The sequence below is a fragment of the Penicillium verrucosum genome (genome assembly GCF_028828655.1).
Source record: "Penicillium verrucosum strain IBT 35672 chromosome Unknown utg000005l_segment0_segment0, whole genome shotgun sequence".
NCBI classification, from domain to species: domain Eukaryota; kingdom Fungi; phylum Ascomycota; class Eurotiomycetes; order Eurotiales; family Aspergillaceae; genus Penicillium; species Penicillium verrucosum.
The window spans coordinates 915,682-942,349 of record NW_026643214.1 but is presented as its reverse complement, the minus strand read 5'-3'; the positions used below and the strand labels follow the sequence as shown (position 1 = coordinate 942,349).

The 26,668-nt window shown below is 48.7% G+C and overlaps 12 protein-coding genes across 12 annotated transcripts; 5 read left to right on the top strand and 7 right to left on the bottom strand.

Moving 5' to 3' along the window:
• Positions 1–633: 633 nt before the first annotated feature.
• On the bottom strand, positions 634–1,800 carry N7516_011210 (uncharacterized protein; the record flags this gene model as incomplete). Its single annotated transcript, XM_057223928.1, has 1 exon — positions 634–1,800. The coding sequence occupies one exon, from the start codon at positions 1,798–1,800 to the stop codon at positions 634–636; it is 1,167 nt and encodes a 388-aa protein (XP_057069068.1).
• A 1,682-nt stretch (positions 1,801–3,482) lies between these two features.
• On the bottom strand, positions 3,483–4,584 carry N7516_011209 (NifU family protein; the record flags this gene model as incomplete). The annotated part of the gene is made up of 3 exons (XM_057223927.1): positions 3,483–3,626; positions 3,693–4,226; positions 4,300–4,584. 3 exons carry the CDS (start codon positions 4,582–4,584, stop codon positions 3,483–3,485), a joined length of 963 nt encoding a protein of 320 aa, XP_057069067.1.
• A 3,002-nt stretch (positions 4,585–7,586) lies between these two features.
• N7516_011208 (uncharacterized protein) lies at positions 7,587–8,802 on the top strand (the record flags this gene model as incomplete). Its single annotated transcript, XM_057223926.1, has 2 exons — positions 7,587–8,506; positions 8,559–8,802. 2 exons carry the CDS (start codon positions 7,587–7,589, stop codon positions 8,800–8,802), a joined length of 1,164 nt encoding a protein of 387 aa, XP_057069066.1.
• A 411-nt stretch (positions 8,803–9,213) lies between these two features.
• N7516_011207 (uncharacterized protein) lies at positions 9,214–9,567 on the bottom strand (the record flags this gene model as incomplete). The annotated part of the gene is made up of 1 exon (XM_057223925.1): positions 9,214–9,567. One exon carries the CDS (start codon positions 9,565–9,567, stop codon positions 9,214–9,216), a length of 354 nt encoding a protein of 117 aa, XP_057069065.1.
• A 381-nt stretch (positions 9,568–9,948) lies between these two features.
• Positions 9,949–10,996, bottom strand: N7516_011206 (uncharacterized protein; the record flags this gene model as incomplete). The annotated part of the gene is made up of 4 exons (XM_057223924.1): positions 9,949–10,140; positions 10,193–10,316; positions 10,369–10,439; positions 10,493–10,996. 4 exons carry the CDS (start codon positions 10,994–10,996, stop codon positions 9,949–9,951), a joined length of 891 nt encoding a protein of 296 aa, XP_057069064.1.
• A 1,364-nt stretch (positions 10,997–12,360) lies between these two features.
• N7516_011205 (uncharacterized protein) lies at positions 12,361–12,702 on the bottom strand (the record flags this gene model as incomplete). The annotated part of the gene is made up of 1 exon (XM_057223923.1): positions 12,361–12,702. One exon carries the CDS (start codon positions 12,700–12,702, stop codon positions 12,361–12,363), a length of 342 nt encoding a protein of 113 aa, XP_057069063.1.
• Positions 12,703–13,620: 918 nt separating this feature from the next.
• Positions 13,621–13,848, top strand: N7516_011204 (uncharacterized protein; the record flags this gene model as incomplete). The annotated part of the gene is made up of 1 exon (XM_057223922.1): positions 13,621–13,848. The coding sequence occupies one exon, from the start codon at positions 13,621–13,623 to the stop codon at positions 13,846–13,848; it is 228 nt and encodes a 75-aa protein (XP_057069062.1).
• A 1,012-nt stretch (positions 13,849–14,860) lies between these two features.
• Positions 14,861–17,633, bottom strand: N7516_011203 (uncharacterized protein; the record flags this gene model as incomplete). Its single annotated transcript, XM_057223921.1, has 13 exons — positions 14,861–14,904; positions 15,022–15,162; positions 15,361–15,507; positions 15,723–15,827; positions 16,043–16,125; positions 16,246–16,375; positions 16,538–16,570; positions 16,819–16,865; positions 16,912–17,065; positions 17,127–17,150; positions 17,297–17,327; positions 17,390–17,494; positions 17,595–17,633. 13 exons carry the CDS (start codon positions 17,631–17,633, stop codon positions 14,861–14,863), a joined length of 1,083 nt encoding a protein of 360 aa, XP_057069061.1.
• An 866-nt stretch (positions 17,634–18,499) lies between these two features.
• On the top strand, positions 18,500–19,151 carry N7516_011202 (zinc finger HIT domain-containing protein; the record flags this gene model as incomplete). Its single annotated transcript, XM_057223920.1, has 2 exons — positions 18,500–18,570; positions 18,611–19,151. The coding sequence occupies 2 exons, from the start codon at positions 18,500–18,502 to the stop codon at positions 19,149–19,151; spliced, it is 612 nt and encodes a 203-aa protein (XP_057069060.1).
• A 1,155-nt stretch (positions 19,152–20,306) lies between these two features.
• On the top strand, positions 20,307–23,653 carry N7516_011201 (putative Ras guanyl-nucleotide exchange factor RasGEF; the record flags this gene model as incomplete). Its single annotated transcript, XM_057223919.1, has 7 exons — positions 20,307–20,344; positions 20,490–20,658; positions 20,754–21,078; positions 21,141–21,442; positions 21,487–23,037; positions 23,092–23,520; positions 23,573–23,653. 7 exons carry the CDS (start codon positions 20,307–20,309, stop codon positions 23,651–23,653), a joined length of 2,895 nt encoding a protein of 964 aa, XP_057069059.1.
• Positions 23,654–24,371: 718 nt separating this feature from the next.
• N7516_011200 (LYR motif-containing protein) lies at positions 24,372–24,737 on the top strand (the record flags this gene model as incomplete). Its single annotated transcript, XM_057223918.1, has 1 exon — positions 24,372–24,737. The coding sequence occupies one exon, from the start codon at positions 24,372–24,374 to the stop codon at positions 24,735–24,737; it is 366 nt and encodes a 121-aa protein (XP_057069058.1).
• A 660-nt stretch (positions 24,738–25,397) lies between these two features.
• N7516_011199 (putative PP-loop ATPase superfamily protein) lies at positions 25,398–26,639 on the bottom strand (the record flags this gene model as incomplete). Its single annotated transcript, XM_057223917.1, has 1 exon — positions 25,398–26,639. The coding sequence occupies one exon, from the start codon at positions 26,637–26,639 to the stop codon at positions 25,398–25,400; it is 1,242 nt and encodes a 413-aa protein (XP_057069057.1).
• Positions 26,640–26,668: the final 29 nt, after the last annotated feature.

Sequence of the window (26,668 nt, the reverse complement as noted above, 5' to 3'; positions counted from 1 at the left end):
ATAATCCAATGTCCGCGAAGAAGGATCTACAAACTCATCTCTTACATCTTGGCTAATTACTACTCTCTGTATGACTTGCATGTTCACATCGCCATTTCGAAGGCTCTCCTTGTTGATAAAAAAGTGGCGAAGTGTTTCCACTTTGTTTGAAGCAGGAGATGTCCATATTGAGCTTCCCCCTTGTATGCACGAAAATGCCGGATGTTCTCGTAAGAAAAGTCCTAGTCGAGGTGCTCATCTGACAAAGTGATCGGAGCTTTTTCGGCAAGTTCCACGATGAATGTGTAACTAGCCATTTGCGACTCTTTGTGCCACAAGTGGTTCCGTGTTCAGGCGGGAAAATGGCTATAGGTGAGATTTAAACTTGGAAATCAGAGATTGCATAGTACCGAATGATTTATGTGGTTAGATACCACAGGGCAGTTTTGGAGTACAGGGTGGATTTATGAGGTGATCATTCAAAAGAAAGAAAGTGACACAGTGATAATGATACATTGAAATGACCATGAGACGCGATCAAAATGCAAACCAGCAGCAACCTATTGTTGAGGAGTGGGTTGCTGAATGGCAAAGAAAATGTAATTGATGTACACGGTTCTATTCTTGCAGGGTTCAGCTTCCTGTGGACGACGACTACTCCTTCTCATTCAGTTGCGCGAGAGCGTCGCATAGCGAGATGCGAGATTCGGGGGCCGGCTTGGTCAGAGCATCAGCAATAAATTGGAGTTTTTTACCAATCCTAGAAGTGTCAATCTTTTCTGCGATAGCCGAGAGCAATCTCCCATAAGCCCAACAATCCGTGGAAACCCGTGCCTCAAATGGTGCGTTGGCAGGACTTGTTTCACTGTTTTGTTGAATGAGAATCTGCATCTCTGGTGAAAGCCATTCCCACACGTAACCACCGGTTCCGCTAACATCGATGAGTACGGCATTGTCGTTGGCATCGAAAACGATATTCGACGGCTTGATGTCAAGATGAGTTCGCCCTCTCTTGTGCAATGAACTTAATGCTGTCCCAATCTGTAAGGCCCATTGTATTGCGAAAGCATCAAATTGAGACTCGTTCTCAAAAGTTTGCTCTAGCGAACCTCCGGGATAATATTCAAGAAGGAATCCTGTGATCACTGCTGGCGAATTGGTTGACGGGCAGGTCTTATACGGGTCCTCCGATACAACTAGGCCAACTAGCTGCGCGATACTAGGAAGTCCGCGGAGTTGTTCAAGCACATCGATCTCGTTTAACACATGTTCTGTGTCTTCAGGCTCATAGATAGGGCGGTCAATCGTTTTGTAAGCAAATATTTGTTGCTTAAACAAAACAGTTCTAACTGTTGGAGCGACAACCTCAACAGTCTGCAAACAACGAGCCTCAAATGTTGGTAAACATCGTTGCCGCTGCTCTAGTATCGGGTATGTGACTCTCTTTGGATCTTCTGCGATCGTACAGTACATTCGATGGGCAACGGCAATGAGCAAGTTCGATGGATTTTGATGCCCATTCTGTATCGTGATCGAGTTTTGGCTCTGCTCGGTCAAACTTAAATTTAAGGTTGTCACAGTATCGTTCAAAAGCTGCAATTGACCGAGATCAACCGCTTCAACAAATTCTTGAAAGACGAAGCGGCGTTTGAAATAACCCAGACCCAGTACTTGTTCTGGCAGTGACCCATCCACCACAACTTTGATCCACCATGAAGAACCATTGTTGTGGAATATCAGGGTCTGTGATAGACGGTCACCGTTCCAGTCTTGAAACGACTTGAATTCCAATCTGCATAAGGGATGTGTCATTTCGGGCATTGTGATCGATTGCAGAAAGTAAGCTCCTTTTTTTGCCTCCGAAGAAAAGGAAACATTTACAAAATCTTGGAAAGAGGGAAGGGGTGATAGTTAAGTCGTTTGCTTGGATCACGTGTGATTCACAAGTTTGGAATGACTGAATGACTGATTAGATTTGGCACGCCTAATCCAGTTTACCTAGGATTCATATTGTTGTTTTTTCTTTGGCATACATTACATATACCAGGAATCTTTTGATTGGATTGAAGTTGTCAAGCATTTCAACGGAAGAAAGCTGGCTGGGAATACTACAGTACACTCTATCACTTGACAAGTTTCTTGCCCGATAATGGTACATCACAACAAATAGTTCCTGGCTTTGGGAGAAAGTGCACCTCCGCTCCGCCCCGGGTCCATGTGTCAATATTCAGCACTCCATAGCAACAAACCATCAAATAGGACTAGCTTCAAACTTGAATGTGACTTATGTATGGTCCATGTTAGGAGAGGTCTACGTGGTGGACGTCGAAGTGCATGGTGCAATGTGAGACAGTGAAGAGTTGAGAAAGTTAAGCTATGGAAGCTAAAATAGAGACTAAGAAACCTGACAGTCCACTAAAGATACCTCTGGAGTCCGCCATTTACTGTTGACTCTGTATATTCGTTAGAACATGGAATAGAAGATCTTAATGAAGACTGACTCGGTCCTTCTCTTTTGAGTCCTGGCTTCTTATCACAGCCTGCTTGGTTGCAGAATGTTCCCGTCGTGGATTGTTTGGTAACCTTGGGCGGGTCACATATCTGGTCAGCTTTCACTGCGTCTCCACATGGATCTCCCATCAGTGTAGCCGTGTAATGACCACATTTGTAGACGCGAACCACGATATGACACATGTTGACTGCTGATCGGGGTTTCAGAAAGAAATGTTATGGATACTGGTCGAGGGTTCTCCGAAGGACTTGAAATGAACGACGATCGAAAGTAATGATACGATTGAGGTGGGCAGAGACGTTGAATTGAAGACAGAAGAGCACAAGTTTGAATATCGAAGACAAAGCGTTTGGGGGTGCTTAGGAAAATACTATGGTATCTACCTGGTTTGCCAGGCTAGTAATGCCTGCTTGTTTGACTCTTTCCCCTCTCTCTTCATGTCTGCGCGAAGGGCCTCAGACCAGAGGGTTGAGTACTCTATACAAGACGACTAGAGACTATGACAGAAAAAGAAAGGAGGGCGTTTGAGGTAATGGTTCGGTCGATGTTGATCTATCGGCCAAACGAAAGAGGGACAGCTCAGCTGGTATTGGGCTCGGAATGGATGAGACACTGGGGACAACGAGCCTTGGAACAGAGCCGGAGTACTTCCGCGAAAGAGTTATGAGAAGAGGTGTATTATACCGGAACAATTATTGCTATGTGAATGATAGAACATCCATAGTCCACGCTGTCCAGTTTCGAGTAAGCGTTCAGGATAGCTAGCCACCGGAACGCCTAGGCACTTTCTAGATTGCATTTGTACAGTACTGTATTGTAGAGATATTGAGAATATGAATGCTCAGATTGACTGCTACTACTAGTAGTAAATAAGGTAGAAATAATCAAAGAGTAGGATGGTGACAACGATTTCCGGAGATTGAATCAAAATAGTTAAAATTCATTTCCCCAAAACTAATGTACAAAGGTATATACTCCCAAATGATCTATTTTACGGCGCACTGTCCAAAGGCGCACCAGCCGTGGCAGCAGCACCCTTCTGCTGGCGCAGTTTCTCCTCAAACTTCGAGAACTCGTGCATGGATATAATCTCCTCCTCATCCATAACCTGCTCAACACCTTTGACCTCCTCAATCTAAAAATCAAGGTTAGCAAACGGCCCTTATATCAAACCGGAATTGGAAAGCGGAGAAGGACATACATAGTGCATAAGCATAGACTCAATACCATTCTTCAGCGTAACAGTGCTGGAATCGCAGGTGCGACAAGCACCACGCAGCTTCAGCATAACAATACCACCCTCAAACCCTTTCAATTCGATATCACCACCATCTTCTTGGATAGCAGGGCGGATGCGAGTCTCGAGCAATTCCTTGATCATGCTAACAACCTCATCATCATCCTCGTTATAAGAAAGCGAGTCCTCGCCACTCTCCTGCTCGCCGTCAATAGCACCCTCAACTGTCGTCACGATGGTCTCGCCAGATGTCACAGCTTGAGTAATGATGCTGAAGACTTCCGGCTTGATGTGCGCCCAATTCGCGTCGCTGCCTTTCGTCACTGTGATGAAGTCTGTTCCGTAGAAGACGGATGTGACACCTTCAACATCGAACAGTTTTGCCGCGAGCGGGGATGGGTGTGGTGGCGCAAGGGTTGATCGTGGTGACATGTACTCAAGGAACGTGCTGGAGAAGTCCTCAGGGAGAACACGGTGGTTAGGGATAAACTTCAGAGCCTATATTATCAAAGATGAAAGGTCAGTTCAGTTTCTTTCGTCAATATCAAACTAACTGAGCCCTGGAACTTACGTCGGGGTTGGGGGTGTTCTCGGTCTGGATGAAAATGGTGCGCTTGCTGGTTGGTGAGAGACCGTTCACTCCACCCTGTGAGGCAGGCTGCTGGTACGGTCGTACTGTTGGTCGGCGACGGGTCTCGGAAGCTGTGATGGTCGGGAGCCGGGCTGCGCTGGAGACATATCTGTAGCGAGCGAATGCCGGTCTGATTGTTCGGGCAGAGGACTCGACGGGAGTGGCCAAACGGCTGCTAAGTAGAGCGCGGCGAAACATTGTTGTGGATGGAGTGCTTAAAGACATTATGTTATGGAATGAAATGTGCAAAGATAGTTGATAACAGGTGAATTGTAGAAAAAACACTGGAGGGTCCTCTTCGCCTGCCGCTCTGACGCAATTTGATTGCACGTGATCTTGAACCATAACCAGATGACAAATTGTTGGGTGCCTGGGTGCCTCAGGCATCCAGGCACCCACATTGGGACAGATCCCAGTTTTCCCTCTCTCTCTCTGTCCAACTCAATTACAACGAATCTATCTACTTGATTTCTCTATACAATCATTCTTAGATTCTACATTAGGTTATAAGTGCCTAAAATCTGCTAGCAGGACCACTAGTAACTCTTTCCTCTGAAGTTTCGACCTGGACCCACTTCTTACTTAATGCAGATTTTTCTCTCCAATCAAGAATCCAAATCAACCATTATAGATGGTTTGCTGCCTTACTGCCTGACTTTAGAACAGCAGAAAAATTAAAATCCTGAATTTCTATTACTGGTCCACGTCCTGCTGGGAGGATAAGGCTAACCCGATTTGCATGATTTGCACAAAAAAATTTCAAAGAAGCTCGGGTCATATTTTATGCCTCAGGCATCAAATATGTCGACGCACACATATAACAAGAAACTCCATAAATATATAACGTGCTGTATATTTAGATCAAAAGGCTACACAATATATACGAAGCACGCAAAGGGGATGTCGGATTTTTCCCCGAGACCTAGTTGGAGCCTAACTATCTACGTCTAACCTTAGAAAAGCCAACCCCTATCTAGTATAATAAAACAAAGCCAGAATATATAGGATATATTAGGAGCCGGCCACGTTTATACGGGATACGTAGGGGATCGTATCTTTACCTACTACTCGGGGAGTAAAAGTATAATATTCGTATAATAGCTACGATAATACTTATAGGGATACTAACCCGGGCTATACTAGGTAGATCCTAGTCTTATTTTATTCGATACTAGTCCTAGGTACGACTATAGTTTATTACAAATTACTAGTTAGTTATCTTTTAGTTAATATATCCGCCGGTTAATTTATAACTTATCGAGATTATATTAGTACCTATCTATAAGATACTACGGCACTCTATCCGATTTATTATAAGTAGTCCTAGTTACTAGATACTACTCGCCCTACTCCGTATAGATACCTATACTATACTACTACTTCTTAATCTAATACGGTAAGGGATTTGTCTAGGTACTAGGTTTCTCTTACCAACCTCTTAAAGCCATTATAGCCTACCGGATCCAACTCATCAATGAAGTGTTGGCTGCTCCACATATTATATCATATTTGTCGTTCCACCGCTACAAGTACTATGTAGGCACTACCGCAACTTTGCTATCACATATTTGGCGCCTACTGCTGGCTGATCAGCGGGTCTATCGGGTGTGTGACGTGGTTGAAAAGCGGACCTATGCATACAAGTACATCTATCAACTATGGAAAAGAGAGAACTTCCGAGCATGATTGGTCTACTGAAGAGCACTTGTTATATTGTTAGCTAGGTATCCTTGAAGGATGGACTGACTCATCCTTGTGTTTGTGAAATGCGAGAGGATATTGATATAATGTGACACACTGTGATCTTGTCCCCGTCGGTCCCTCTTAGGGTTTGAGATCATTCATTGCATAACGTAAGCCTTCAAATGGTGCCCAGGTGTTTTTAGATTCTCATTCTTAAAACAGGGCAGGATCACATCCGCTAGACTAGACCAGACGTCTTTCATTCTGTATGGGCTACCTCTGACAAGCCGCTAGGCTAAGTTCATACTTCAATGTCCTTCCGTCATGAGACTTTGGAACTGCTATGTTCTTGAAAGGGAGCCTCTACTATGAGACTAAGACAGGAAAGAAGCTTATTTCCCTAAAGACTGATTGCGAGGAAGGTTGCAGATGATGGTACTCTATCTGAGTGTAGAACGAAACACAGAATTTCGTTTCAATATTTGATACAGAATGACAATTGACCATGAACTACTGGTTTCTCAACCTCCGACAGCCGGCACATCCATAATTGTAATTTTGCACAACATCTTTCTCATTGGCTGAAAAACTGTCTGCATTTGTAATGTAGAATCTAAAAATGATTGTATGGAGAAATCAAGCAGATAGATTCGTTGTAAGAGATATAAAAAGTTTATAGGTTATAACCTAAAGTGCGGATAATAAAGAGATAATAGTTAGATGCCCTAGGTATACTAGCTAAACTTATAGTCTAGAGCAGACACTAGGAACTACGAGAAAAAAAAAGTCTTATCGGCTTTTATCGGGGGTAAAAATAAGACTAGGGTATCCTTAATAACACGGGAGATAGAGGCGATAAGGGTAAGGTTAGATTAGCTACCGTAGGGTAAGAGAAGAAGTGGTTTATACTATAGACTAGCTTTGTCAATTGATCAATCGGAGTAGATTAGACTAATATATATGACTAGAATTCCGATATATTAGTAGGTATAGACCAACTCCCTAAGTGACTTAGCTGAGCCATACTCCATGCCTAGGTGAGTTTACCCGACAATAACGACGGCGACAGCCCTTAAAATGCTCGATCCGGACAACACTAGCCTGTGTCGAGCTCGGAGACGGTTCTCTAATATCCTTGTGTTGTCTGAGAATCTCTGTAATTGTGCTTTTCGACTGACTAGATATTCAAATTATCCAAGTCTCACCATAATCAAGTATAGAGGCCGCATAGTAAGCCATATAAACATGTTCAACATATGCATAGCACGCTTGTCCATGTGCACACTATCGATGTCCTTTCGTGAGACAGTCTAGGAGATGATCCTTGCGAAATGGTCCATGGGATTTAAGGATGTTATTGCCAAATTCGCGAAAGCGTTCATAGGTAGGTTATCCATGTAGGAACGTACCTACCTTGTAGATAATATAGGACTTCGGGGGCAGGAGCGCATACACTTGGGTGAAGCCTCGCCCATTTTCCTCTCATCCTCCAAGATTCTTATATCACATTGACATAGACCTCTTGATCAAAAAAAGCAATAATCATGTCGACGTCCTCTGAACCCTCCGAACCCTCCGGGTCCCCTGATCCTACCAATCCCCCCAAACGCAACGTGCCCAAAACACCTAGCGAGTGGGTAACGGCCGCAGGGGACTCTAAATCCCAATATCTCACTCTTCATACCCTATCCAAAGTCCACTCAGCTTCGAAGTTGACCTCTACGGACTTCATTGCCATGAGAGCCGTATGGCCAGAAGTACAGTTCGCGAAACGCTTGAATTCTGGCTTCGATGCTCAGATAATGGGCAAGGCCCGAGAAGTTTTGAAGAACTTCCCCGAGTTCCAAGCCTACATCAAGGATATCAAGAAACCCAACACAAGCGCCGTGGATCGGGACATGGGTGCTTTTCTCCTTGTGAGAGAGTCCCAGAAACAGATCCCACTGGAGCCCGTCGGGAAGCTCGAATCTGATTCTGTTGATATGCAAGAATCGCTCATCGAACCACGCAAAAAGCGCAAGCTTTCACCGTCCGGACAACACAGTAAGGCCTCGGAATCTGATGATGAAGCGGCCGATAGTTCTTCGTCATCTTCGTCAACATACAGCGAGGTGTCGGCTGCTTGCGACTCCGAAATTACACCCGGGCCAACCAAAGACGAGCAACTTGTCAACGACGCTCTGCTGCTGTTCCTGAGGGCTCTCTTGGTTTATCAACCTGAGTTAAAATGCCAATGGACAGCGCACCGCTCGCCATTTTCTACTGCAGTTTTTGGCAGGAACAAGATGAATGCGCGTACAGACGGCTATTTGGAAGCAAATGGCGAGGTCTTCGCTATCATCGAGGTTAAGCCAAACATTCGGGCCCCAAGTGTACGCCCGGAACTTTTATGGCAAGAGACAGGCGAGATGATTGCGTGGATCATGCACGACGAACAACACCGCCGAAAGTGTGATCTTCGCCGGTGAGTGATAAGACGGCGCTATTAGGAGATATATTCTAACCGGCCTTAATAGACGTCTCCTTGTATCGCAGGACAATCACGAGATTTTCCTTACAATTGCCAACTACGATAGTAGGTATCTCGCGTACCTGAAAAACGAGGAGACGCCCTTGGGTTCTGATGGGCCATTCTTAAGAATGAATACATACGGCCCGTGGAACATCGGTTATCCAACTCATATGAAGGAGCTGGCTACCTTTATCCTCTGTGTTGCTTTCGAGGTGACAAACGATCTGGGTCTGGCCTCTTCCAGCTAATTTTCAGCAGGACTAGTACGGACTAGTGCTAGCCGCTGCACTTGGAAAAACAAAGGTTATATGCCCTTGTGTCGGCTCTATCAGAAGGATGTGCGCACCTGCAATGGGTGACTGCCAAGAGGATGTGCGCACCTGCAATGGGTGACTGCCGATTTATTTTTATGAGCATTGTCTGACGTTGAAAGACTTCAGCGTGCTCGCCAACAGCAACGAGCTTGGGCCTCTAAGGATGTGCGCACCTGCAATGGGTGACTGCCAAGAGGATGTGCGCACCTGCAATGGGTGACTGCCAAGAGGATGTGCGCACCTGCAATGGGTGACTGCCAAGAGGATGTGCGCACCTGCAATGGGTGACTGCCAAGAGGATGTGCGCACCTTTAATGGGTGACTGCCAAGAGGATGTGCGCACCTTTAATGGGTGACTGCCAAGAGGATGTGCGCACCTGCAATGGGTGACTGCCGATTTATTTTTATGAGCATTGTCTGACGTTGAAAGACTTCAGCGTGCTCGCCAACAGCAACGAGCTTGGGCCTCTTCGTGGCGCTGTTGACTAGTAGCCCATATACGGGGTGAAGCCAACTCAAGCTCAAATCCCCGGTAGTATGGAAGCCCATGGTTCCGCTGATGAAGCGCAGATGTTCGGAGCTCTCCCTAAACATAACAGCTGATGCGAAGGGGAGTTTCTTACACTGACACCCCTTCAGATCTTCCGACGTAGGGTTAAGCTTCATTCGCATGCTTACTCTTTCATGGATATAAGGCATAGTGAAGACAGAAGCTTGTTGTATACAAATGAAACTATTTCAATGCGAGGTTTTCTGCCTTCTTATGTAGCATTCTCTTCTTTTATGATACAGGAGTAATAAGAGTTTTCAACCCTATCATCTACAAAGATGATGGATTATTTCTCTCACCGAAATCAGTATGTAAGAAGTAGTTCGGAGGTTGTGATTCTACAATGGTGATATCGTAATAAATGGCACTTGCATTGAAAGATGGGTGGCAAAAAGGGGTTTGGTGTGCCAACAGTATCCTACTCCTAATTCTGGAATAATGGAACAGACGGATCAATTTCATTTTGGAAGCATTCTGATGTAGGTAGCCAAGTCGCTAGTTACGATTCAACGGAGCAATGAAACATCATCTTATCTAATAGACAATGTGTACGTACCACCGACTGGCTCAGACAAACGATACCGAACGAACAATTCCACAGGAGCTTTTTCTTCGTCCCCGAAGTTCCATAGTTGCGAGCACTGCAAGATTATCTTCTTTCCATCATACAAAGCCTGAATGATTCTCCCCTGTTGATCGCCCATGTAAGAGAAAACCAAAACCTATATAGGGTTTAGATACCATCACACTATAACACGACGTGGAGACACTTACTGGATGGATGCGGCATCTACGGAAAGGTTTGTGATTTACTCGAAGGAGCATCGTGCACACAATAGCTCTCAGCTCATGTGTAGTGATTCCTCGACATGTCTCAGTAGGACGAATGTGAGCAATACTTGACATAAGCGAGTGAGGCTTGAGAGGGCGATCGGTGTATCGGTAAGGACTGACCACTCCCCATGTTCTTTTTGCTAAATAGCCCTCCGAAGGCCAAGGATCGCCTGCTTTGTAGGCCGAGCTATAAGTTGTTAGTTCCAAATATCAGTGTAAATATAATGATTCGTAGTCCACTTGCCTCCAATATTCTTGGTTCCTAAGTTGTTCAAGCGTGAAGTAATCGGATGGTCCTTGTCTTTGCATGTCCAGGTGAGAACCGATAACACTCTCTATCTCCTGGCCTTGTTCGTACTCAATGTTGTGGAACTCATAATGATCACGGTCCATCCACGTGAGATTCTCAAATATTGGAGCGGTGTGTGGGGGATATTGATGTTCCGTTGGGGAATCATCGATGTATTCCTGTATGGTGCGGGCACGTTGTATCTTCAGATAACTCTCACGATAATCCTGGTCCACTTCAGGATGGATAGGATATTTTTCAAGGAGTTTATCTGGGTGTGGTCGAAAGAAGCACGGGTTAAATTTGAGAGTTTCTTCGTCCGGGTCGAAGGGCACTTCAAATGTTTGGATTCCAAGTCCCTGAAGGTCTTCAGGGGAAGGGAAATCAGGCTCAAGGTCTTTAAGTCTTTGGAAGAGGGACCTGAGAAAGGAATGAGGTCGACTTGATTCAGTCATTTTGAAGGAAGATAAGTGAGATGGTTGAAGGAGAAATGAAAAGAATGGAATTAGGCCTCGGGAGGAATAGGCGGCGGTGTAGGTTCCAAGGTTGGTACCTAGGTAACCCGCTCACTATTATGTCACTACTATACATCCATGGGTGTCCAGGTGTACCTGCCTATGTAGGTTGGGTACCTAGGTACCTGGGTATCTACCTATCTATGTAGGTACCTAGGTATGTAGGTTATGAGTAATATCTCGCGTTGCTTCTCCTTCTCATATGTTGGACGTACTCAGGTTATCGTCGACACCTCACTGTCGCTACAACTCGCTGCATCTTATGCAGTCATTGCTTCTTGTTTATCATATACACAGCCTGTGTCTCTGCACACCCAGTGACTGATACATATCTGTTTCCGCTACATCGATCAGGTCATCAGCCCTCGGAAATCTCAGTGATTCTGCACAAGTGCTGTAGCACATCAGCCACCAGTCCAGCCCCCAGCATTTTCGGGCAGCCAGCGTCCTCACACAAGTGTCTCTTCGACGTGCCGATTTGGACACAACAGACTTCACATTGAGGGTATATCAATGTGATGATGCGAACCGGACTAGCGATATGAACGAGGATCTGAAGTGGCGTCATCCGTGATTTGCTGCAATTTCTCACGTAGGAAAACGACCGTTCCTGGCACAATATCCGTTGCCAGTTCCGATCCATTTCCTAGACCCTTCATATGTAAGGCCCCGCTTTCTACGTCATGGCGCTAAGTAAGCTGTACAATGGACCTGGTCAGCTCCAAATGCAACGGCATTCCTTGATGCTCCCTACCCTAGCACATATTCATACACGCTTAGGACACACACTGACATATGATGTAGTCCTACTGCATTCCCAAGTCCAAGATTTACCCACTCGGCCCGAAGGATCGTGCTGCTATTGACGTCACATTCCAACCCTTGCATGACCAAGGAAAAATGAGTTATACAACTGGGCGTACGGCCACCGGCTTTCCCGTCTTTGTCGTCTGGTGTACGGGTCAACAACCAGGGCGCGAACCTGATCGCAAGGGTCGTACCGTAGTGGACCTTCGCGCGCTAAACAAGGAAGTCCTGCGTGATGTTTACCCTATTCCTACGATGGATGATATCATCCTTCTGACGCAAGGCAAGCGGATATATTTTCTCTCACATCCATTCAATTAGAGGCCAGGATATCAAATATAAAAGACGAATTATTTTTGCATAGATTCTTAACTTGTTGCCTGTATTATTTGCTTCGCTTATGCTTAGCAGAACTATAGGATTCAATAAATAAGAGCCTTATCCTTGCTGAAAATAGATATACTAGAAGAGAATGAGCATATTACAGTGTAAATGGGCTATTGCTGGGGCCAGGTGCGAACTTCCTCTGTGAGGTCCGCTGCCTCCGTGTGGAAATCCACTACCTGGCGCTCAAGGTTGTCCACCCTGTTCCGAGTCTCAAGAGAGAATAAGATTTCCCTTCTTCTGGGCTGAAGGAACGCCGCTCCATCCACAACTGGAGCAATACAATCCCGCTGTTTGGCAACGAATAGAATAAACAGTGAGGAGATTAATCCAGTCAGCATCTGGAAACCACCCTCTGGAACCACCAACTGACACCGAGTTCGATGCCCGATACCGCAGAAGCTCTTCATTGTGATCCAGCAGAACTCGGTTGTTGTCCTCCATTCTTTCGACATTTTGGTGTAACGGCTCTCCTTTATTAAAGGTTGGCACCTGCTTCCTGTAGGTGCTTGATTTCCTTCTCGAGCTCCTTTTTCTCCCGAGCAGAATCAGCCGCATTAGAATCTAGCTCGTTGTAGATCTCCGTGTGCTATTGGAACTGTAGTTCGCTATACTTGTTCTGCAACCTCTCGCTGGCCCTGAGATAGCCGTCCCTCTGCTGCAAACACTCGACGTATCGTTCGATGTACGAGCGGAAACCTACTGGGCGTACGGGTCCTTTATAGTCTACGAATGGTCAGTTGGAACAAAACATAAGATCGTTGGGGCCCAGTGGGTATATCTTGGGTTTTGGTAAACGCGACTCCCAGCCAGGCTTTAAAGAGATTGCCATCCATCGGTCCTCGGGAATGTCAACAACTCCGGGGGGGGTTCACCCCAGACTTTATACGACATAAGGAGGTCCGTCGAATCGCGGACGAGCCTCATCGGGGACACGTGTGTGCCGGGAAGAGAATGAGCGCGACGGTGTGACTTCACTAAGTTGTCAAAGCTCGCGACTAAGTGTCGAACATATGCCGCGACATCATCAACGAGTCCACGGGGCAGCAGGGAGTCAATCTGAAGGAATAAAATACGGCATTATTCCACTAGGCCACCACAAAAACCAAGGTTTCTGTTTAGGGCCTAGGGAGGGCCATATCCCAGTCTGACCCAATCATCACCTTTCTCGTCCACATCACCCGGGTTCACGCCGAATCAATCATCTGAATTGGTCCAAAGCTGCCGTGCCCATGAAAGGCAGGCCAGGAGCTCATACCGGTTTCCCTCGGTGCCCTCAGGAACCTAGTGTTATTAGCACGGGTCGCCACCGAAACGCAAAAGGGACAGTGTCGATGACATACCGTCTCACAAGGCTTGTGTAGCCCGTTGCAATGTCGGCAATTCTGGCCATCATAGGTTTCAGCGTAAACAGCCCACCACAAAGGGCTGCATGGAAGCCGGGTCACCTTCGGACCAGTCACGAATCGACACCCTCAGGCAGGTCATGGCGCCGCCGTGACATGGCGGATCATAACCGCCATGCGTGCCAACCAATGGCAATTTTCGTCGGAGGATGGGTCGTCGAAGCTTATGGTGGGAGTTCCTTACAGGAGGCATAATCAATGATGAATCAGATTCTGTTTCCGCCTGCACCGTTGCACACTCCACCTGTTACGTCGGGCTTGCTTGGCATAGTAGGTGCCTTCCTGTAACGGGCCAAAGGCAATCTAATGTCCAAAATCCCAAGGAACCAAAACTCGCCGGAGCGGTCCCTCCGGCTTGACTTGGTCCCAAAATAGCACTCCTCGGCCTCCGGAGTGAGCTTGACGACAGCCTAATCGTTAATGCGTTAGTCATGGACCAAGAGACCCGATGTAAAACGGACGTCACCTAGAACGTCTGGCATCGCCTGGATGACTGCGCGCGTTGCATTTAGAGTTCTCTCCCGGTTTCCACGGCTTCGACTTGGGATGATGCATGAGGTGCCTCGCCAATGAGGTGTCGTTAGTTCCCGGATTAAGTTTACGATCCGAGCCTTCTGTTGCTTTTGTGCTTCCTTCTCGGCCTGTAGCTCAGCGGCAATCTTGCATGACTGTCTGTGTTGATCGGCTGCTATTGCCAGGCACGACTCAACCGTCTTTGACGCACATCACTGACGACGAAAGTAGGTGATTTGGTTAGGACCGGTTACGGGGCTGGAATGTTTGACCTAGATCGCGGAATAGCAAAGTTGCCGTAAACCTCGTAGTGAGTATCTCGATTTGAATTAGAAGAACCCAAGCTAGACTAGCAGAAACACGAGCATTTAGTTGCCATATAGACGTTCTCGTCTGACAGCTTTGTCCCGTTCGGAGGTGACCATTGTAAGCTGGAAGAAACACGGCAAAAGTATCAATGTTACACATTTGTGATTTACACTGTACGCTCACATTACACCTGATTTCTGTCAGTTAGTGCTCTGTTGTTAGATCCTGTCTACCGTTCCGTTCTACAATTAGAAGAAGTATTTCAAACGGCCCCGCAGGGCACACGAAAGTTCTTGTTGTTTCAGAAAGGGCCGCAGCCCGTCGCTATGTAAATATAATGAATAAAAGTAAAAGCTCCGACGAGCGACCAATGGGTTAAGGCTTTTTAATCCCCCCTAAGGGGGGCGGTGCCAGCATCCTCGTTGCCCTCTAACTGACTATTAGCATATTTGTCCAGTAACATCAGCAACAGAGCACGCGGAGCAACAGAGCACACAGAGCAAGGGGTATAGCGGCAGGGTAGAGGGATAGAGAGGTAAGGCTTACCAGGAGCGGGGGCGGCACCAGGGGCGGGGGCGGCATCAGGAGCGAGGGCGGCATCAGGAGCGGGGGCGGCACCAGGGGCGGGGGCGGCACCAGGGGCGGGGGCAGCACCAGGGGCGGCATTAGGGGCGGCCCGGGAGAGCTCTATCATATTGATTAATATTTGTTCCTATAGGGATGAAAACTGACTCGATGTTTTGCGTATAAACCCCGCTAGCACACACGCAGCACCAGGGCACACGGAGCCACAGAGCATACGGAGCCGTAGAGCACGCGGAGCAACAGAGCACACAGAGCAAGTGGTATAGCAGCAGGGTAGAGGGATAGAGAGGTAAGGCTTACCAGGAGCGGGGGCGGCACCAGGGGCGGGGGCGGCACCAGGGGCGGGGGCAGCACCAGGGCCGGGGGCGGCACCAGGGGCGGGGGCAGCACCAGGGGCGGGGGCAGCACCAGGGGCGGGGGCGGCATCAGGGGCGGCCCGGGAGAGCTCTATCATATTGATTAATATTTGTTCCTATAGGGATGAAAACTGACTCGATGTTTTGCGTATAAACCCCGCTAGCACACACGCAGCACCATGGCACACGGAGCCACAGGGCACACGGAGCCACAGAGCACACGGAGCCGTAGAGCACGCGGAGCAACAGAGCACACAGAGCAAGTGGTATAGCGGCAGGGTAGAGGGATAGAGAGGTAAGGCTTACCAGGAGCGGGGGCGGCACCAGGGGCGGGGGCGGCACCAGGGCCGGGGGCAGCACCAGGGGCGGGGGCGGCATCAGGGGCGGCATCAGGGGCGGCCCGGGAGAGCTCTATCATATTGATTAATATTTGTTCCTGTAGGGATGAAAACTGACTCGATGTTTTGCGTATAAACCCCGCTAGCACACACGCAGCACCAGGGCACACGGAGCCACAGGGCACACGGAGCCACAGAGCACACGGAGCCGTAGAGCACGCGGAGCAACAGAGCACACAGAGCAAGTGGTATAGCGGCAGGGTAGAGGGATAGAGAGGTAAGGCTTACCAGCAGCGGGGGCGGCATTAGGGGCGGCTAGGGGGAGCTCTATTATATTGATTAATATCTGTTCCTGTAGGGATGAACACTGACTGGATGGTTTGCATATGAACCCCGCCAGCACACGCGTAGTAGCAGAGCACACGGAGTAATAGGGCACATAGAATAATGGGTATAGCGGCAGGGTAGAGGGATAGAGAGGTAAGGCTTACCAGGAGCGGGGGGCGGCACCAGGGGCGGGGGCGGCACCAGGGCCGGGGGCAGCACCAGGGGCGGGGGCGGCACCAGGGCCGGGGGCAGCACCAGGGGCGGGGGCGGCATCAGGGGCGGCCCGGGGGAGCTCTATCATATTGATTAATATTTGTTCCTGTAGGGATGAAAACTGACTCGATGTTTTGCGTATAAGCCCCGCCAGCACACACGCAGCACCAGGGCACACGAAGCAACAGAGCACACGGAGTAGGAACACAGCTATAGGGCAAAGAGACAGACGGCAAGACTTACCATCAGCGGCCGGGGGGGCGGGGGGCGGGACACCTATTTATATTGATTAATATCTGTTCCTGTAGGGATGAAAACTGACTCGATGTTTTGCGTATAAACCCAGCCAGCACACACGCAGCTACAGAGCACACGGAGCCGCAGAGCACATGGAGCCGCAGAGCACACGGAGCCGCAGAGCACATGGACCCGCAGAGCACACGGAGCCACACAGCACACGGAGCCACAGAGCACACGGAGTAGGAGCACAGCAATAGGGCAAAGAGGCAGACGGCAAGGCTTACCATCAGCGGCCGGGGGGGCGTTCGGTGGGGGCGGGGGGGCGGGGCACCTATTTATATTGATTAATATCTGTTCCTGTAGGAATGAAAACTGACTGGATATTTTGCGTATAAACCCCGCCAGCACACAAGCGGCACCGGTGCATACGCAGCACCAGAGCACTCATATAGCACCAGAGCACTCGTAGCAGGGGCACAGAAATCGGGTAGAGGGATAGAGAGGGGTAAGGCTTACCACCGTTGTTCCGGGCTAAGCAGACGATGTGGGTCAGAACTTGCTCGCTCACATTGAATCGGAATATCATACGTACCCCCGTTGCCACGTCCGCGTCGGCCTAATATAAGAGTTAGTTGTCTGTCTCAAGGCACTGTAGGCGGCAACGGGGCCGAGGCGCAGAGCAACAGGCACGAGGCAACAGCAAGAGATGGACTGCTTGTATCATGGAATGATAATCCGATTTAGCGAAACAATAGAACATACCCTTGCCGGCCCGGTGGGCCTTCCGCTTGTTCTATGTCAGCGACCCTCCAAGTCAACATAGTCCCTTTGAAGGATACTAAGGCATGATCTTACTGGAGGAGGTGCCGCCGTCACATGGCGGATCATGACCGCCATCCTCATTAGCCAATTGCAATCGACATCGCTATGGCCGTAATGGCGGCACTGCGAGCAGTAGGACTACATAATATGTCAGTGTGTGCCTGTATGAGTGCTAGGCGTTGGGAGCATCGTGGTCATCGGATTTCAGAATTAGGATGAGCAGAGAATCTGCACTTACTCGGTTGTCGGGAGGGGGAGGAGGACCAGCGTCGGCCATGGTTTGGAGGGCTTTTGAGGGGCAAAAAAAAAAAGGACGACGGACGAGTTGGGTTTACTCTTCGAGAGAAGAAGAAGAGGGATGTTGATGAGGAGAAGTTACTTTTCCGGGAGCCAGCTACTTTTGGTCTGTGTTTCTAGAAAGAACATGTCACGTTCTTGCGCTTCCCAGACTCCTTTGTCACGTAGGAACGCACCTGCCATGTAATGTAGGACCTTCTAGGGGCACATGGGTAAAGCCTCACATTTCCTCAGATTCTTACTAAAAGATAACTAACTAGCAATTTGTAACAAACTATAGTCGTACCTAGGACTAGTATCGAATAAAGTAAGACTAAGATCCACCTAGTATAGCCCGGGTTGGTATCCCTACAAGTGTTATCGTGGCTATCATACGAATGTCATGCTTTCATTCCCCGAGTACTCTGTAGTGGGTGAAGACACGATCCCCTGCGTATCCCGTGCAAACGTGGCCGGCTCCTGATGTATCCTGTGCATTCTGGCTTTGTTTCGTCACACTAGACAGGGGTTGGCTTTCCCAAGGTTGGACGTGGATGGTCAGGCTCCAACTAGGTCTCGGGGAAAAATCCGACATCCCCTTTGCGCGCTTCGCATATATTGTGTAGCCTTTTGATCTAAATATACAGCACGTCACATATTTATGGAGTTTCTTGTTATGTGTGTGCCTCGACATATTTGATGCCTGAGGCATAAAAGATGACCCGAGCTTCTTAGAATTTTTTTTGTGCAAATCATGCAAATCGGGTAGCTTAGCCTTATCCTCCCAGCAGGACGTGGACCAGTGAAAAATGAGGGAGCAAGTTTGATCACTGTGCAGCTGATGGATTCATTGGGAAATCAACAAGAATGCCTGGTTCCTGTGAGGTTTGCTCTTTAGAGCCCTCAAAATATCGCTGTCCCACATGTGGACTGATGAGGTACTGCCATGATTATGATTCCATCCCTATCCATACGTAGACCAGTCGCTAAGAGTTATCGATTTAGCTGCTCACTTGCATGCACTCAGTCGCATAAGATATATTGTACTCCGAAACCACCACCGAATGAGGAATCGAGTAACACTCCAGCGCCCGATGTTGATCCCACACCCGAGAACGATATCAACGATCCTGAACCTGCAGAGCCAACTGGCACCAGCGCCCCCGTGATGACCCCTGCAGCAGTGGCGGCATCAGCGGAGATGAAAGAGCTTCTCAACCAGCACCCCGAACTCCGCAGTCAGCTACAAGATATGTTCCAGTCAACGCTGGAAGAAGAATGGGAGGAATCATACACAGCCCCTGCACGTGGACGTGGACGTGGCCGCGGGCGAGGCCGTGGAGGGTTCACTCCTCGTAGCCGTGGCCCATGGACGTCCGAGAAAGGCTTCAACCGCGGCCTGGGCAGAGTCCGCAAGCTAAGGCAGGATTGTGAGGAAGGGACGGAGACTGGCCAGACCGCCGAGGCGTTCATGCGGTTTATGGCGCTTGTCAAGGGAAGCAGCCCAGACTCAGCCTGAGTCACCTATATTTTCCTGGTGAAAAGCAACGTACCAGTTGGACCATCGGCACATATACCTTGATTGCACCATATTTATATGCTGAGTCCGTGTAAGTGAGACACGCAGATGCTACGAGATGGTGGGGGTTTTTTTGATCTACCTTGGCTGTTCCAATAGAGTTGCTGTCAGATCCGAGAGCTTCAGCCAATATTCAGCCTCATGCAACTCATGAATACGGGCCTCCTTAGTCTTATATATGATTCATTATTCCATGCTACCCTCGGTTCCTTGGTCTACTAACAAGCGCATTTGCTAATCCACGGGTAGATCAAAGCGATGAGCACCCTAGGGTGTTCAGGCCCATCAAGTGCAATATCGCACATACGAATACATCGTACGTTAGCATGCGAGCCGAAGTCCTACATAGTGTCAGATTAGCGGCGCTTTTAGCGCCCCCAAGAAAGCGGAGCATATATGCTAACGGCCCAGAACTCCGAAGACCAAAATTTCGGTGGAAAAAAGTACCAAAGTACTGAAAACTCGGAGTCTGCATGCTTGTGACTAGTCACATGGATCATGAGACATTAGATGATGAGGATAGAGTACTCTGTACTCTGTAGAGTACCTACCTACGTAGTAGGTAATTTATACGAAGTACGGAGTACTTCAAAAACAAACAGCTCCGAGATGACACGGCATAGTCAAGGTAGCTACTGCAGCTCTAGTCAACTAACAAATACCAACTTGTCAGGACATAATGCAACACTGTAGATCTATCGACTAAGCAACTCGTCTTAAGACCCAGCCTCGGTTCTAGTGGCCACTCATCTTGAGACCTTGGGATATTCCCATGTGTCGAGTTCAGCTGAGCCGCTTTCAGATCTTTTAGGCTTCCAATGAAACGTGAGAATCTCATAATAAAAATAATAATAAAAATGGGATGATCTTAAAGCAGTTTCATATTTCATATTCCCCAATATATTCTCCAATCTTTGTGATCTGTTCATATTTTCTGTTTGCTTTATCATTTCTCTCCCCCGTTACGCCAAGACACAGATATCCGACGCAGCTCCGGCTAATTAGGGTAGTTTTCAAGTCAACTCCGCGCCAATTTTGATAACCACATTTCGGATGGCTGCCTCGCTGCTCGACCGAACTTGATCTGTTCTAACAATGGATGCGCTGCACTGCTCGTTCTCTGAACTTACACAGTAATCAGAGCGCTGTCACACCGGGCCATTCCGTGGCCTCAGCAAGTCCCGACCGCTTCCGTCATGATCTCGCCGCAATCTCGCCGAGAGAGAGCTTACAGCGATAAAGCTCAAGCAATGACTGCAACGGCTTCACAACGACCAGGCATGGGAAGTCGAACCGCTTCAGCCCCTGCGGGGGCCTTTATAAACTCGATGTGGCGCGGAAGCCAGGAACGGGAACGCAGGTCAAACACACATTGCTGGAGGAAGATGAAGGGACGCCAATTACGGACGAGGCGATCAAGCGCACACGATTCAGTCAACAGGAGGAGGTACGTCTTGAATTGATCTAGGGCGATGAATGGTTCATGGTTACGGTGTACAGAGAGCTTCAATTACTGACGGCTCCTTTTCCCCCCTTCTATAGGAATCCACCAAGACTGGCTTCCCCGAAGTGACCATTGCAGTAGCCGGCGAAGAAAATGCCGGCAAGTCTAGCTTCGTCAAATGTGCCCTCGATATGAAGAGCCCGCCTGCCTCGCCCATGAACAAGAAGAAAATGTCATTGAACGGATCGGTCTATATTGTGCATCTGATGGAAGTCGACCTGACCCAGATTCGGTTCGACCAGGACAAGAAGATCATCTGGCCTCGTACAGGGCACGATAAATCCACGCCAGTCATTGACGGAGTTCTGGTTTTACATGATGCCACCAAACCGGATCGACTTGCTTTAACAACGAATCTTATTGGTAGGTTCAACCACGGGATAGTACCTGGTATATATGGGGGGCTGATTTTCCCGGGAATTTAGACTCATTGGCTGCCTCGGATCTTCCTTTCCTGCAGGTTGCCTGCAAGTGCGATGTCAACCCTGAACCTTTGGAAGACAGTGAAGTGGATGCGATCCATGATCGATATGAGATCTATCGAACGTCGTTTTCGTCGCCTCGATCTCAACGCATGTGTATAGCGTTGGTTTTGGGGGCAGTGATTTCTACTCGAGAAGGTAAACAAAAATTTCCCTTTTCCTTTTTCTCTCTTCTGTTCTCGGACAAACCAAACCCATCGAAGTTGGAAATGTGCCTTGACCCCCCCAAGTGGAAGCGGGCCAAGGTGGGTCGCGGTAGGAGCGTTCGCTACTTTGTCGTTCCCCATAGAACCTCTCAGTCTTTTTTGCTTTTCCCCCTTCTAACCCCTCTTCTTCATTAGATCTCTCTAATAATCCTAATATTCCTCTGGATTCACCGACGAAAATCAAAACTACCCACGATTGGCACCATACCCGTGCCAACTCCGAAAACCCCTCAGCCGTGTTCACAGCCGCTGGCGGCCCACAAACGGCCTCAGATCAATGTGTCGATGGGGATGGTGAGGACCGTCTCCCAACCGATGGAAACCACCTGCAGCATACGTCCAATTCCCACCGTTATGCCCCCAGTAACTTGCAACCGGTGCGACCGCAAACTCCGCCATCCGGAGCGTGTTTAAATACCCACATACCGTCGGCACAAGAACAAAACTCTCCCAATCACGATAACCGTCAGCAACGATTGCATAACGCCTGGCGACACAGTGGTGGATCAGACGCTTTCAACAGTTTCTTAAATATGGATGACGAGGCAGACGATGATCAGAGCCGGCCCACGAGCCCTGGCGCAGTTGTGCGGGCAAAGCCGAGCAGTGAGAGCAACTCGAGTGCAGAGACAGGTCTATCCTTCGATGAGCTAGTCGATCGTTTGATTTCCTTGCCGATGTCGAAACAAGACCAAAAGTTCCGTTCTACATTTCTCTGCCTGTACCGAAAGTTTGCCGCTCCCGCAAGTCTCTTAAATGCCTTGATAAGCCGATTCGAGCGAAATGAGATGGGTAACGAGGACCAGCTGGCCCGCATGGCGGATCAGCTGCGATTACTCGATGTTATGGCGCAATGGGCGTCGGACTACCCTGGAGATTTCGCTCACCCCAACCTTCACAAACGGATCATTGAATTTGTCGCTATACTCGAAAAGAGCCATTTCTACATGTTTGCTGCGAAGGAGATCGGGTCGCAATTAGATTCCAATGCACAAGACGATGATATCGGCTGGGCATATGGGGGCGACAGTGATCTCGAGGAGTCCGAAATGGTTGAGACATTCTTCGACAACTCCGGCCGAAGTTCTCCAGCCGCGGGTCTCACTGGCTCTGCCTCTGGCACGAACACTTACGACACCGAAGAAGAACAAGACCCCATATATAGTATGAGTGCACTGGATCTCAGTAGTGGACCGCATGACTCAACATCACGACTCTCAGGCACTCTTTCAGTCTCCTCGAATCCCGACAAACCGAACGGCATTACCAGCCAGTCATTCACATTGCTGAGCCTGGACGCAGCCCAAAAAGAGGCTTTGCGTCTTGAATTAACACATAAGACTTCACTTGGCAAACTCCAGTGGCGGATCTTCATGGATACGCCGGAAGAGGAGTTCGCACGAGAACTGACGCGTGTTGACTGGGTCATGTACAACTCATTCCGGCCGCGTGATCTTGTGCGTCATGTCAGCATCTCAGGCATTGACAAGGATAAGATCCAGAGCTTGACGAATGTCAATCGGATGATCAAGCAATTCAATCATCTGGCCTTCTTCGTGGCCAGCCTGATTCTCTTACGCGATAAGCCTAAGCATAGAGCGCAGGCGCTGGAGAAGTTCATGAACATCGCAGTGGTAGGTTTTCTCAATCCAGCTACTACAAGGTCAGCAGCAACTAACACCTCTCAGAAACTCCGACGCCAAAACAACTACAACTCCTTGGGTGCTGTAATCGCTGCCATCAACGGCACCCCTGTCCACCGCCTCACACAAACTCGAGACCTGATCCCCATCCCAGCTCAGAAAGAGTTCATGCGTTTGGTCATCCTCATGAGCACCCAACGAAGCCACTTTGCCTACCGCCTTGCTTGGGAGAATTCGTTCTCAGAGCGAATCCCATTCCTACCTCTCCACCGTCGCGACCTTGTCTCTGCCGAAGAAGGTAACAAGACATTTGTCGGCGAGAACAAATCTCGCATCAATTGGAAGAAATTCGAGGTCATGGGTGAGGTTGTTCTCGGAATTCAGCGAAGCCAAAAGAGCCCTCATCCGCAGGCTCAAAAATTCGACGATGTCGAGAGACTGATCCTGGACTCGAAGCTCTCTGGAGACGAAGAGGTATGATCTTTATTATCGTCAATCATTGTTTCTCCTCACTAACGTTATCTAGGACTTGTATGCTCGTAGCTTGCACGTCGAACCGTCCACGGGAGCCGAGGGACGAAGGAAGTTCGGCTGGTTGCGCTCTTAAACCCTGTCGCTTCATTTGATTACACGTCTGGCAACCCTGGACACTCATCCCCACCAGCCTCAACACGAATTGAGGTTTCTCTCCTACACAACCATTTCATCCAACACCTTTCCTCCTACCTTCATACCTAACCGTCACTACCCTCCTCGCCCCTACCTTCCCCCTCCTTTCCTCTTCCTTTCTCATGTCGCCACGCCCCTATATGATTGATAAATACTGTTGTTGTCTTTTGCCTGCTTTTCGTTATGAACCCGGTTCCCCCGCGGGGGTCGGTATGACGCTTGTAATGGTGATGCATCTTTTTTTTAAAAAAAAAAGCTCCGTTACGACATTTTGTACATATGCGTGATGAAGTGGGTAGTGATGGTCATTGACCGTCTTGCAGATAGGAGTTTTCTACCCCGGTATATATTGACAACTTTATGGATATATCTCTTCCTATTCTTCATCTATCCAATAAAATGGTAGCCACATAACAAACAATATCGAATAATAATCAAGGTCCGAGCTAACTAACACTGAAACTAGTATTTTGTAGCACTAAATAGGATACATTTCAAATCACGTGAATTACTTATCCACCCGGCTATGTCAACCTCCGACCATCTCCAAGATCAAAGACAATCTCACCTCCAAACCCCCGGTGCATAAGGGTCTCAAAACCACCAAACCAAACCCATAAAACCAACCACAACCCCCTACATCCTCCTTCCTCAAAATGTCCACAACAATCCAAGCGCGCACAACCTACCGCGCCCTCCTCCGCGAACTCCCACGCCGCCACCTCAAAACACCCTCCCCAATCCACCAACACCTGCGCGCAATCTTCCGCTCATCACCAGCGACATCGTCACAATCCAACGCTCTACCCTTCTCAACCCCTAAAACAGACGAGGAACGAACCCTCCGCGTCCAAGAAGCCGACCAGTTCGCTCAGTATGCCCGCGCCCAGCGTGTCTACTCTGATCTCCTTGAGCGCTATAACCCGGGTATGAGTATGGATGAAGAGGAGAAGATTCGTCTGACGGCGAGACGGGTTGGATTTGATTTGCCTGAGTTGCATGTTCCTGAGGGGAAGGAGTAGTTCAGTTCGGTTTATTGGAGGAATTGTCATGTTCCAAGCTGCTGTGGTCTAGCTGGGCTGGGCTGAGTAGGGCTGTTGGCTTTGCTTTGCTTTGCTTTTCTTGGTTTGTCTTGTTCTGTCTGTGGACTGTCGATTGTGGATATAGTCGATGGATGATTTGAATTCTGATTCCATGGGACAGTCGGACTGTGCTTGGCTTGGATGTTGTCTGTGAAGGTGTGATTTTGCTGGGAAGCATGTATTCCATGGAATGGCGTTGTTATTGTTGATTCAGGATTTTGTATACTACGGTTTTTTATGTATAAAATAAAATAGAGAGCATTGTCAAGTACCATGAGCTTGTTTTTCTTTTTGACTTTCTTTGTGCTATGCATTAACTTTGTATAGACGGGCATTTGGATTGACATTCCAGTCGTAAATTTGGGTATCTGATGTTCAGATACTTGGATCTGATAATTTGTCCATTGCAAACCACATACATGGGTTGCCGCACAGTGTTTGGGGGCACCGAGAATGGACACCTGATGTTGACACTGGGTGTGGTTGCGTTGCAGAGGCGACGGCCTAGCAAAAGGGTCATGGAGGAAATGTCCCGGACCTGTGAGGACGCTGACGCTGAAAGTTGGGCTTTTGAATAGACGTGCTTCCCTGGTTGACTCTTCAGGTGGCACTGAGCTGGGCACGCTCCATCTGTCTCATCAAAGTCGAACTGCTTTCTTCGTCTTCCATGCCAACCCCAACTTCGATCGCAGTCTTGGGTCGGTTCCGGTTCAGACCGTCTAGCAGCGTGCACGCTTTGCAAATCCGCTGACTGGAAATGTAGTTACAGCGCTCGCAGTGTTTGATAGTCTGTACCTTGACAGCCTTACCCGTCGGGCCCCGGTTCGGCTTCACGCGTGCACCGTTAGGAAGCTTGATTTCAGTTTCGAGCGACTCAGCCGCGTCGTTCGCAGTGAGCTGCTTCTCCATTGCAGCCATCTCACCTCCAATGGTTCGTCCATTCTGACTACCACAGCCACCAGCCGATTCCTCTTCTGCGCCATCCTGCTTCGATTTACCGGAACCCCGGACTTCCACCGGTACAAGCGCGGCCATGTCCTCGCCACTCTTGACAATATCGAGGATCGAACTGGGACGAATCTTCTCCAGATCCTTGATCAGGGTGCGAGCACTACCGCGGAATGCCTCAGGCGAGTAGATACATTCAGTAGTGAAGTAGTCGAGCTGACGGTGGTGAGCGTAGAGAACGATCTCCTTCTCATAAGCGTACTTGAGAGGCTTGCTGCGCTTGATATCCGAAGCGTCGGAGCTAGTGACGATACTAGTACCGCGCGACAGACGGGGCAGATCACCACGCAGGAGATTCATCATAACAGTCTCTGCAACATCATCCGCATTGTGGCCCGTGACAACATGCTTGATGTCCAAGCGGGCGGCGCCTCGATCGAGCGCCTGTCGTCGGAACACACCACAGTACGTGCAGTTTCCTTTTTTGCCCACTTGTTCCACAACCTGATCCATCGTCCACCCATAAAGCTCGCTGTATCCCAGAATATCAAGTGGCATCTCGTATTGCACAGCGTTGCGCTTCACGGTTTCCAGACTGTCATCGCGATAACCGCGGATGCCCTCGTCGATGGAGAGTAGGCATAGATCCAGCCCGTAGTTATATCGCTCGTTGAGGGTTTTCAGTACGGCTGCTAGTACTGTGCTATCTTTGCCGCCGCTGGCTCCGATCGCTACTCGCTCGCCGGGGAAGAAGAGGTTGGTGCCAATGATGGTTTCGTGTACTTCCGTTTCGAAAATTTTGATGAAACAGGCACGGCAGAGTTTGTGCCTGTTCTTAGGTCGTATTATGACGGCTCGCGCCTCTTTGCAATCGAAACATGCCGTCGGTGCCATGATGAGTTGGTTAGGCCTGTGATTTGGTG